The sequence below is a fragment of the Erythrolamprus reginae genome, chromosome Z (genome assembly GCF_031021105.1).
Source record: "Erythrolamprus reginae isolate rEryReg1 chromosome Z, rEryReg1.hap1, whole genome shotgun sequence".
Taxonomy (NCBI): domain Eukaryota; kingdom Metazoa; phylum Chordata; class Lepidosauria; order Squamata; family Dipsadidae; genus Erythrolamprus; species Erythrolamprus reginae.
This window is the reverse complement of record NC_091963.1, coordinates 69,555,416-69,567,834: the sequence shown is the minus strand read 5'-3', so window position 1 is coordinate 69,567,834 and position 12,419 is coordinate 69,555,416. Positions and strand designations below refer to the sequence as shown.

The 12,419-nt window shown below is 40.3% G+C and overlaps 1 protein-coding gene across 1 annotated transcript in view; it reads right to left on the bottom strand.

Moving 5' to 3' along the window:
• Window positions 1–12,419, bottom strand: part of TBX20 (T-box transcription factor 20) — a 255,812-nt gene that overhangs the window by 82,209 nt on the left and 161,184 nt on the right. Inside the window, exon 6 of the mRNA XM_070766940.1 lies at window positions 11,832–11,908. Coding sequence (XP_070623041.1) covers window positions 11,832–11,908 — 77 coding nt within the window. The remainder of the gene's footprint in view (window positions 1–11,831; window positions 11,909–12,419) is intronic.

Genomic DNA, 12,419 nt, shown 5'->3' with positions numbered 1-12,419 from the left:
TCATTTCCAGTTTGGGTTCATGTGGGTGAGCCCTTCCACATGCTCGAGGCATGGCTTTCAGGGCTGGGCATATGTTAAAGTTAGCCTCACACTGCCCAGACTGGAGTTATGCCCATTTAGTTGCCCAAGTATGTTATATATAGGAATTTAGTGACCTCTGCAGGTCTTCTATAGTTATATTTAATAAAGTGACCCTTATTATCCAGCTCTCATGTTATTCTGCCTCCAATGCAAATCAGGCATGGGGCTGTTGAGCACTGATATCTGCTCTGGTCAAACATTATGATTTTGATTAGACAAATCTTGGTTGAATTGTTTACATATTTTGGATTTTGAGAGTAGGTTTTAATTATTTGGATTCTTAAATGTAGCTTTTAGCATAGGATTTTATATTGTTGATTTTGTATTTTTTATGCTGTAAGCTGCCCTGAGTCCCCTGGAGAAGGGCAACATAAAAATCCAAATAATAAACAAAATTACGTTTATTTACTATTAAATCCATTAAAAACAGAATTTGATGAGATAGCAATATTAAAATATATTTTGTTCAATCTGTATTTATGATTTATGAGTTCCCCTTCAAAATCATCAGGTCTTTGAAGCACCATGAATATCATCTTTAGATATTTAAGTAGTAAAGAATTACACAAGATTACTTCAGACAATTTGATTCTGATTTGGTTTACAAATTCTGGAAATTTGTTCTAACTTGAAAAGACAAAATAATTATGATAAAAATGATTTTCTATGCATTATCATGTTGAATAGTTGAAAAACAACCTTTATATGGCAAAGAAAAATGAAAAAAATTTAAACTTCAGAAAGTTTATATATCCCCATATGTTGACAGGATATAGAGTCATCATGGCAAACCTATGGCATGTGTGGCAGAGATGATATGCTGAGCCATTTCTGCACACATGCACCATTGCCAGCTTCTCTTCTCTTCCGGGTTCCGTCATATGCATGCACACCGGACAGTCGGTCCATCAGGCATATGTGTGGTGGGCAGCTGCTTTCACTGAAACCTGGAAAAGCAGCTGTCTGCCACATGCATGTGCACTGGCCAGCTGCTCTCTTCCAGATTCTGGTGCTCTGGCATGTGTGCATATGCATTTGCATGTACACGCTCCAGTTTCAGCTCTTGGTGCTGAAAAAGGTAATCATCACTCGTATAGAAGATACCAAACATGAAGTTTTTCCATGAAAATTATTTGTCATAATGTTTAATTCAATTTATTTATTATTATTTGCTGTTGTGCGTTTTTATTTTGGATCAAATTCATAAATTAGATAACTTATTTAAAATTTGCATTGGCATTATAAATCCTAAGTACTCTTTGAACATTCTCATGAAGTAATGAGACAAGCACCACCTGAATTAGGCAAAATGCAACCTAGCACTGAACAGAAATCTATGTTATATCTGATTTTCCAGATAAAACAAGAATTCTATGTTATATATTTTGAGCAGAACCACCCTGGTACCAATCCTATGGGAATTTATCTTAATCTGTTAAATATACTGAGTCTACGGAGAGGGACGGCATACAAATCTAATAAATAATAATAATAATAATAATAATAATAATAATAATAATAATAATAATAAATAAAGAGGAAGGTTTCTGGGGGTATTGAAGATCACATTATTATTATTATTATTATTATTATTATTATTATTATTATTATTATTATTTGAAGTAGTCCATAATTAAGTCCTGATATTGCTCATATGTGGTTCAAAAATTCCAAAGTGGAGCCTTACTTTAAATTAAGGTCTTAATGAGACTGTAAATTTGAAATGAGACAGTTGAAATTGTTAAAGACATATACTTATAAAACCATATTCAATTAAGCTGGAAAAGTGCAATGTCTGTCATCATGTCATAAAAAGATGTGTTTTTCTCTCAGATTTGTTGTAAGAAAGCCCAGTCTATATTGCTGCAGATGGAAGCAATCCAATTACCAGATGGTTTAGTGCAATAACTGACTCCAGCCTAATTTAATTTCTTTGGTTCTCTAAAGATCAATTGATCTGATTTGCTTTCCTCCCAAAAGGCTAGTGTGTGTGTGGGGGGGGGGGACGGGACAGGCTTAAACATCTGGAAATTAAATATGAAGCGTTGTCCCACATTCACACTATTTAGGTCAAACCAAAGTCTCAGTGTGCATGATGAATAAGAGTTCTGCACAATGTTTTGTGTAGCAAAGAAAACAAGAATGTCCCTCAAAAATGATAATATAAAAAGGGTGTCTGCCTTAGGAAACCTATTCATAAAATGAGGGTTTTTTTAAAAAATTAAAAAGGCAATTTAAAAATCTACTTTTCAAGGTGGAAAGTCAATCTGCTAATAATCCTTGCAAAGTCCTATAAATGAAATTGATACTATTGCTTGCTTCCAAAAATAGCATTTGACCAATACACAGTATTAACTTTGCAAGTTGTCCTTAAGGTCCATCATTCAAGGAATGTGCTGAAGTTGTAATCCATTGCTTTTATTGCATATAATATTGTATATACATAGAAAAGACCTCTCATATGCATTGTTTTTTTTAAATAAAATCTATCTTAGCTGAATTTTAAAATTAAGTATGATTCATCAGAGGGAGATTGCAGTATTAAATAATCAATACCTGGGTGTTTGAAGCCAATAACATTTTTTATTTATAGCTTTACCTTATAGAAACCATTTGATACTTCCAGTGACAATTTAACTTTATAAGGTTTCTTCCTTTTACTTATCTACTGTACATGTATTAATGGGAAGCAGTATTTTAAATTCTGTGACTTAGTCTTGGACTGCAAATAAACAAACTGTTAGATTTATTTCAAAGTAATTACTGGGAATTTATTTATTTATTTATTTGTAGTCTACATTAAAAAAAAGATTCTTGTGCTATTGCTGCCTCTAAAATTATATATTCATTGAAGATTTTGGAAAAATTAGCAGAGGCTTCTAAGCTAACATTTTGTCTTTATTAGAAGCTGAAGGAGGTAGGTGAAATCAGCTATATTTGTGTACTTACTAAAATAAAGATGTTGGTTATTCTATTTCTGTAAAGCTGAAACACATGTTTAAAATAATCTGAAATTACTATCTAATGATCCAAAAATATGGTTAATACAAATATTATATATTTAAAATATTATAGATTTTAAAGAATGCTCATAGAAGATTCTGTGACACCTTTAGATGCAACTGAGAACATTACCTTATAATAATAGTAATAATAATTAATAATTTATTAGATTTGAATACTGCCCCTCTCCAAGGACTCGGGGCGGCTCACAACAAGACAATACACAATATATAAATCTAATAGATAAAAACAATTTAAAAAACCCTTATAAAATAATCATACAGCTTAAACAGACCATACATAAATTATAATAGCTAAAGGGTATATTAATTTCCCCATGCCTGGTGACATAGATAGAACAGAGCGGCCGGGCGGGATTCCGCTGATGCAATCAAGGCGGCATGATACACGAATATTGCCACCTTGAGCACCACTTTGTAAGTCTTAATATGAGCTCTTACAAGTGTTCAATCAGATTCAGATTTACTTTTCCTCCATCACTTCTCTAGATGTTTCTGGTGTTTCAACACCCGAAGTTGCTCGGTAAACCAAGGAGCCCTCTAGTGCCAGAGAGAGGTCGCAACAGCGCAATCCGGTCAAGAGCCTTCATTGCAGCCTTGTTCCAGGCCATGGCAAGAGACTCTGCTGAACTGTGTACGAGAGAATCTGGTAAACCCCAAGCGCCCTCTAAAAGCCCTCTGGGTCCATCAGGCATCTAGGACGAAACCACTTAGTCGGTTCCGCCTCCTTGCAGGGAAGGATTGGAGCCTCGAAGTCAAGACATAGCAGAAAATGGTCTGACCATGACAAAGGCAACACTTCTAAGCCCCTTAGTCTGAGACTATTACTCAATTGCTCTGAGAAAAATATCATGTCAGGTGCATGCCCCCCCCCCCTCGGGAGTTGGACCTTGTACTACTTGAATCAGGTCCATGGCTGTCATGGTGGCCATGAACTCCTGTGCCAGCCCAGAGGATTCACTGAGTGATGGCAGATTAAAGTCCCCCAAGACAATGAGTCTGAGGAACTCCCCCGCCAACCCAGCTACCTCCTAGAGCAGCACAGGCAGGGCTGTTGATACACAACTGGGAGGCAGGTACGTGAGTAACAAGCCCACCTGAACCCCTAGGTCCAACTTCACAAGGAGGGACTCATAATCCACAATCTCAGGAGCAATGAGTCTACATAGGCAAAAAGTCTCCTTGGCTATAATAACCACTCCTCCCCCCATTCCCTGGGATAGCAGCTGGTGCCATACCTGAAACCCGTCTGGGCAGATTTCAGAGAGAGGAACACCTTCCTCTGGGCCCAGCCGGGTTTCAGTCACACATACCAGGTCGACCTCCTCCTCCAGGATTAGATCCCAGATGAGGAGAGCCTTGTTAACCACCGACCTGGCATTGAGTAGCAGCAGCTTGAGCCAAGGGCCCAGATTACTCGTCACCAGTGCCCCAGGTTGAGCTCATGGAGCTGGAACAAGGAATCACTTTCAAACAGCATTCCCTTCTTCCCCCAGAATGGTTTGCCCCATGGCTCCCACCATATCTGCCTTTCCCCAGCAACACTGGAATCTTCTGGCCCTCTGCCATCCCAGAGATAGACTCCCCCATCCCTCCTGCCCCCCGGTCGCCAGGTAAGCTAAATGTCCCATCCAAACTACAGTAATACCTCATCTTACGAACTTAATTGGTTCCAGGACAAGATTCGTAAGGTGAAAGGTTCGTAAGATGAAACAGTGTTTCCCATAGGAATCAATGGAAAAGCCAATAATACATGCAAGCCCATTAGGAGAATCCAAAATATTAAGGCTTAAAAAAAAAGTGGTGGACAGACAAAACTGAGGCGAACAGAATGGGGGGAGGGAGTCCCAACGAAGCAAGATGAAAAGAGCCTCTCTTGAGCTCCATGAGTCCCTGCCTCTCATTTTTGTCCCCCCCACTCTCCTCATCTACCCCACACCTTTCTCCTCCCTTGAGCTCCATGAGCCTTTCCCTCCGGCTTTTGTCCACCCCACTCTCCTCATCTCCCCCACACCTTTCTCCTCCCTTGAGCTCCATGAGCCTTTCCCTCCCATTATTGTCCACCCCACTCTCCTCATCTCCTTCACACCTTTCTCCTCCCTTGAGCTCCATGAGCCTTTCCCTCCCATTATTGTCCACCCCACTCTCCTCATCTCCTTCACACCTTTCTCCTCCCTTGAGCTCCATGAGCCTTTCCCTCCTGTTTTTGTCCACCCCACTGTCCTCATCTCCCCCACACCTTTCTACTCCCTTGAGCTCCATGACTCTTTTCTTCCTGTTTTTGTCCCCCTTACTCTGCCCAGCAGAGCGCCCATTTTTGCGATCCTGGGATTCCCCTCCTGGGATTTCCATACAGCATTGCAAAAACACGGAAGTCAGGAGATGGGGTTTCCCATGGAGGGGAGCCTCAGGGGATCCCAGGATCACAAAAACCTGCGCTTGGCTTGCAACAAAAGTCCGGAGGTGGGGCATCTCAGTGGCAGCGGCAGGTTCGTAAGGTGAAAATAGTTCATAAGAAGAGAGAAAAAAATTCCGAATCCTGGGTTCATATCTCGAAAGGTTCGTATGATGAGGGGTTCGTATCACGAGGTACCACTGTATGAACTTTTTATGAATGCACATGCTGCAGAAAGATTCAACAATATTTTAAAAAAAGTTTATCTAAACATATATTTAAAGCTGCTGCGTGAATTCACTTCTTTTATTCTTAAAGAAAACTACTGTATTCTCTTCAAGACAGCTTCTGGAAGTTCAGTAGCTTAATATTTTGGGGTAGGTGCTATGCATATAAAGTAGCTTCTTCCAATGCCTCTAATTTTTTACCCAAAAAAGTTTTTACATCAGTACAATACAAGAGTGGAAGAGTGGAAGCCTCTTCCAGCTCTTGAAGTGGCTAGAAGACATAAAATAGCAAAGTGACTTGTTAACTTCCTACTTTAGTCAGGAAAACTGTTTTCTCAGTGACAAAGCCAAGCAATCTTACATAGTACCACAAATTGGTAATCATGTCATCTAAAATATGTTGATTAGCTTGCCCTCACTTGTCCTTTATCCACACATACAGATAAGCAGATTACATAAAAATAGTTAAGATGCATCAGTGAACACATTTTTTTATCAAGGATGGATTTTGGATCATTTTGCTGCTGGTTTGTTCAGGGTTGCACTGCATGAGTGCAGAGCAATAAAAAATAGATTTTGCACATGTGCAAAAGCAAAAATTAGCTTTGGTGCATATGTAAGGTGACCAGATTTTAACATTGGTAAAGCGGGACGCCATTGATGGGGGCAGGGAAGAGTGTTTGTCTATGAAATATATAAATAAATTAGTTACCTAAATTATCTGAGACGAGAGGAGCATGGATATGTCGTGGAAGAGAACCGGCCGGTACTTTTCTCTGGGCTGGGTCAATGAATTTTGATGTTACTACATGATTTATGCAATTAATATGAATATTTGGTTTACAACCTGGTTCTTTCTTTTATATATGATAAATATGATGCAATAGAACAGAGGAGGGATTATGCAATCTATGATTAAGCAATTCTGGATTTAATATGTATTGAGACAGAAAAGATTTTAAGTGTGAGATCTGCTGAAATAGAATATTTGAATATTTACTACATGGAAATTCATACAAACTACATGTACTGATTTTGTTGACTAAAAGGAAAATTCGATAATTATGATAAAAATAAATATAAGATAAAAGGTTCAACAATATGTCTGAAGAATTTTAGAGGTGTTTGGTTACAATAAAAGAAGGAATTAAAAAAACAGATAAGGAAGAAGAAATCCAAGAAGGGGAGAAAGCAACAGATGGTTTCTTTTTGTTTTGGCATATATACCGAGATTAAAGTTTTGGGAGTTTTTATGAATGAATTTTATAAACAATATTTTTTTTTGGAAGAGGTGGGATAATTTTTAAATTTGAATATTTACCATCAGTCTGCTAATTATGAGTTGAATTAGGATGGGAGAAACTCAGGAAAGGTTAAAGTGGGTGAAAGAGGAAATAGAGGGGGAGAAAGAGAAGGAGAGAGAGGTGGTAGAAGAGGAGTGAAGCAGTTAATAGGTAGGAGGAGGAGATGGAGAAAGAGGGAGGATATCAGGAATTAAAAATCCCTGGGTAATATCTTAATGCAGAAAGTAGGCCTCTGTTGAGAATGCTGAGTCATTCAGAGGCAGTTGAGCATGCAGCAACCTAGTAATTATGTGAATAGTATTTAACTAGGCAAGAGCTCCCTGCTCTTTCTCTCTGTCTGTTCACTGTTAGCTGTGTGCTGGTGCTGTTCGTGGAAGTATGTGTTGAAACATAGAAACATAGAAGTCCGACGGCAGAAAAAGACCTCATGGTCCATCTAGTCTGCCCTTATACTATTTTCTGTATTTTATCTTAGGATGGATATATGTTTATCCCAGGCATGTTTAAATTCAGTTACTGTGGATTTATCTACCACGTCTGCTGGAAGTTTGTTCCAAGGATCTACTACTCTTTCAGTAAAATAATATTTTCTCATGTTGCTTTTGATCTTTTCCCCAACAGCTTGAAGAAGCTGTAACACTGTAAAAGTTGGTTCCTGTGAGTTATTGAACTAAGATAGTTGTAGCAAGGTACTAGTAAGATACTAGTTTGTTGTATGTATAATATAGACAGTAGTAGTAGTATAAAGAAGTACTGTATATACTCAAGTCTAAGCCGAGTTTTTCAGCCCAAAAATGGGCTGAAAAATCCGACCTCAGCTTATACTCGAGTCACTGATGAGTCACCACAAGAGGACACCCCACGGGAGCCCGGCAGGAATTGGTGACTCTAGCAGGCAAGGGACTGGGCTGCGGAGGTCACGCTTTTCCACTCCCCACAGCTCCTACTTCCAATTAGGAAAGAAGGGCAGCACAGAGGGATGTTGCCGGTGCCAAGGAGGCATCTTTGAGGCAAATTTGAGGGTTTTTTAAAATTTTGCTTTTCACAAAAGGGACCTGCAAAGGGCTGGAGCTTTCTGGCTTCCCTCAGGGCTACTGCACCTGAAGCAAGGCTGCTGCCGGCACCACCATGCCCGCCCCCTTCTTCAGCCACCAGCCCTGTTCTCCTGCCTCTTGGTTTGGGAGGAGCTGAACTGTCCTTGCACAGCAAGAAGCGGCTGCTGGGAGTGCACATGGACACACATACAAAGGCGCCCCCGAAGCAGTCAGCGAAGGGCGTTCTGAGCAAAGCGGTTGTGGGAGGGGTGGGGCAGGTGCCGCCTCTCCCTGGCTCAAGCAAAGGCGCCTCCAAAAGCAGTGCAGACAATGAGAGCGAGCGAGTGCGAGCTTGGACGAGAAGCAGCTGGCTACCATCTTCTTGTGTCCCCTTTTGGTTGCATTTAAAACCCAGAGCTTGAAATTCCCCTTCAGTTGGGAGGAGAGGAAAACATGCCATTTGGCAGGTGATTGACTGCATTTGCACGGGCTGGATGAGGAGAGCCCTACACAGCCTTGGGTGGCTGGGAAAGGGGGAGGATGGTTTTGGAGGGTGAGTCTGTGTGTGTGTGTGTGTTTGTGTGCGTGCCTGTCCACCCTGCAAAGAATGCCAGCTACTTCTTTGAAGGAGCGGGTGTGTAGCCAAGGTGCCTCCCTTTTCCCTCACTGAAACCAGGAGGGGTTTTTTTGAACTCCTCGCTCCCTCCGTCTGTGTATTTGTCAACAAATAAACCCTATCGGAGGTTTCCTCGGTCTTACTTCCTCCGCCCTGCAGACTCCCTCAAGATCAGCAGGGAGGAGGAAGAAGAGGAGGGATGGAAGGAGAAGGGGCTTAGTAGCTCAGACACCTAGCCTTTTGCAATGAAGGAGCCGGGCAGAAGGACTCACACAGGAGGTGGAGGAAGAAGTGGAACTTCCTGAGTGGCCGGGCATTTGACAAGCCTTGGCAGCTCAGGAAGTTCCTCAGGAAGAATCCTTCTGCCCGTCTCCTTCGTTGCGAAAGGCCGGGCGTCTGAGCTGCTAAGCCCCTTCTCCTTCCACCCCTCCTCTTCTTCCTCCACCCTGCTGAGCTTGAGGGAGTCGGCAGGGCGGAGGAAGCCCCAGAGCGGCATGGGGGTGGGCGTGTGAATGAAAGGGAAGCCAAGAGAACAAAGAAAAGGGGGGAGGGTGAATTTTGGAGGAAGAGTGTTTGTGTGTGTCTGTGTATGTGTTTGTTTGTTTGTGTGCGTGCGTGCCCGTCCGCCGGTGAAGAATGCCAGCTACCTCTTTGAAAGAGCGGGTGTGTAGCCAAGGTGCCTCCATTTTCCCTCGCTGAAACCAGCAGGGTTTTTTTTTTTACTCCTCGCTCCCTCCATTTGTATATTTGTCAACAGCTATAACTATTCCTTGCTCTCTCTGTGTTGCCGTTAGTTGGATTTAAAAGGTCCCCTGCTGTCCGATTCTCCTCCCCCTCCTTTGAAAGTATTTAAACTGTTAAAAAATGGTATTTTGTGGTAGTTGCTGTCCTTGCTTGGATAATTATAGGATCTAATAATGTATAATGAGGCAAGAGCTGGACAGGAATTTCTAAAGTGTGTTTGTGGATCTTTAAAAGTTGCCTTTTATAAAGTTGGTTTGAGAGCAAGTTTCAGTTAACAAGTATGAGGGGAAGCATTTTACATATTTTAAAATGAGCTTGATTCCAAATAGGACCTGCATATTTAGGATACAAAACCACAAGAGCTGTCTGTGTTTAGCAGGTTTTGCTTGTCTCGCTAGTCTTTCTTTCTTTCTTTCTTTCTTTCTTTCTTTCTTTCTTTCTTTCTTTCTTTCTTTCTTTCTATCCATCTCTCTCTCTCTCTCTCTCTCTCTATCTATCTATTTGATTTTCTATGCTGATAACCTCACAGCAGCTAATGCTGAAACTCTGGACATACAGATGATGAGAAGGAATCCAGTTTTGAAGGATTTTAACTCTTAGGTTTTAGCTTTGTTGCTGATTGAGCTACTTTTTTACTTTTTAATTTATTGTTAATACCAGATTGCTTTTGCTTACCCTCTTTTAAATTTACAGAGCTAGTTTACTGGTTTTCTTTAAAATAAATATTCTAAAACATGTAATCTACTGATGTCTCAATTAATGTAATTTTATTGGTTTCCATTTTTATAAGTTACTAGTAGCCACTGCCTTTTCTAACCTTGGCTTACAATCGGGTCAATAGGTTTTCCCAGTTTTTGTGGCAAAAACTGGTGCCTCAGCTTATACTCAGGTTGGCTTATACTTGAGTATATACGGTAAATATATTTTTCCACAACTTCCTACTGCTGCTGTGTTTCATTGAAGAAACTCCATTTCTACTGGTCTGTGGCTGACTGGCTGGTTGAGTTAGTGGGCTGGTTGGATTGGTTTGGTGCTTGGGCACAAACAAATGCAACCTCTGATAGAGGGGGTGCAAGAAAGAACAAGAAGAGGGGCAGACTGGTGATGAATAAGGAAAAAAAATTGAATAAGAGGTGGATTCTGGAATATGGACCAAATTGTATTACTATATATGATGCTTGTAATATTGAAATGTATATAATGTAATTTTATTTGTGAGGAGATGGAAAAAAATAAAAAACATTTTGGAAAAAAAGAGAATAAACTTTTGCAATAGAGCAGGGGTCCCCAAACTTGGCAATTTTAAGACTTGTAGACTTCAACACCCAGAATTCCTCAGCCAGCAAAGCAAAGGGAGTTGAAGTCTACAAGTTTTATTTATTTATTTATTAGATTTGTATGCCGCCCCTCTCCACAGACTTTAAAGTTGCCAAGGTTGAAGATCCCTGCTCTAGTGGATCACAGCCATTGAGAGGCATTGGAAATTTGCCTTCTGCAATCCCAGCTGACTTCTCCCCCCCCCCATGAAAATTCCAAAAGCCATTTTACCTGTTCTCACAGCTTTCAACCAGCACGTAACACACTCTGCAGGGGGGCCCTTCAGCTCCGATAGCCAATCATTTGCACAGATATTGCCAAGATTGTTCTGCCACCGCAGTTGCTAAAGAGACCAATGCTGCGACGTTTATCTAAAACGTCATCAATCAGCATTCTAAAGACCCAAAGCACAGTTTAGGAGAGAGGCTAGGCTTCTCCATAGGTAGCAAAGTTGGAGGAGCAGAAAGTTCCTGGCTAAAGGGAACAGCTGAGGGGGAATTAGTGAGGAAACAACTGCACTGCACGTGAAAGTATTGCACAGAGGTCTACTTAGAGGGAACAGTGGAGACAATCTGTTTATCTTTGTGTCAAATTTTCTGAGGGGGAGGGAAGAGGAGGGAAACAAATCAGGACTTTTTAAAAATGCTGCGGGACGTGAGGCAAATTATTCAAAAGCGGGACTGTTCCGCCAAAAGTGGGATGTCTGGTCACCTTATGCATATGCAGAAACAAAATCCAAGATGGCGGCGCCCACAGAGAGTCTGACAGGATAGTTGTGTGACATCATCACTGAATTACTAATGGTTCTAAAGAACCAGTTAGAACTGGTAGTAACCCACCTCTGATTCTTATTGCTTTGATATAACCATGGAGGATCTATTTACAAAGAATGCATATCGCCTATGCTGCTTAGAAGCAACTTTCTATTAAAAAAACTTATGGAGCACATTAATGATGTGTCACCTCTTTAAAAATGTTTCCTGAGAAAATTTGGAAGATTTATATTTACAGCTAAGGTCAGAAATGATACATGGGGACAATTTAGAATTCTCTTTAGAATCTAGCCATATATACAATAGACCCTTATTACCTCTCAATATCTGTGAGTCTGGAAGAATCTCTGAATCCTTTAGCAAAAGGGTTGCTGTCAATTTTCAGCTTGGTTATCTAAAAACAGAAAGAGATTAGAAAGTCTTACAGCATATAGCAAACCCATCTGATTGAACTGTAGCATTTTTCAACAGAGAAACTGATTAACAAATTATGTATTCATGTTGGAATTGTAAGGTCACCTCATTTCATTCACCATCTTGTAGATAGAATACTTGCTAATTAGAAATGCAGCTTATTCTTATTTAACCCTGGTACCCTCCTTGCATTTACTATACGCTTGTTACCCTCTGGGTCCTTTTAGACCCAGAGTATAAAAAAGTCGGTTCTAGCTACTGGAATGATCTTTTTGAATACTTTTTTTCACATTTCTGAACACAATTAAATGAAAATTGAAGTGAAAAGATTAATACTTATTTGTTTATTTTGCTCATCAAACCCCGCCCCCTGTTTTTGTGAAATTGTGTTCATTTTCATCTAGATTAGGCTACAAAATCTGACTTTTTTGACCATCTTTGGTATTGGGAAACTAATTTGAACATTTCTGAACATAATGAAATGAAAATTG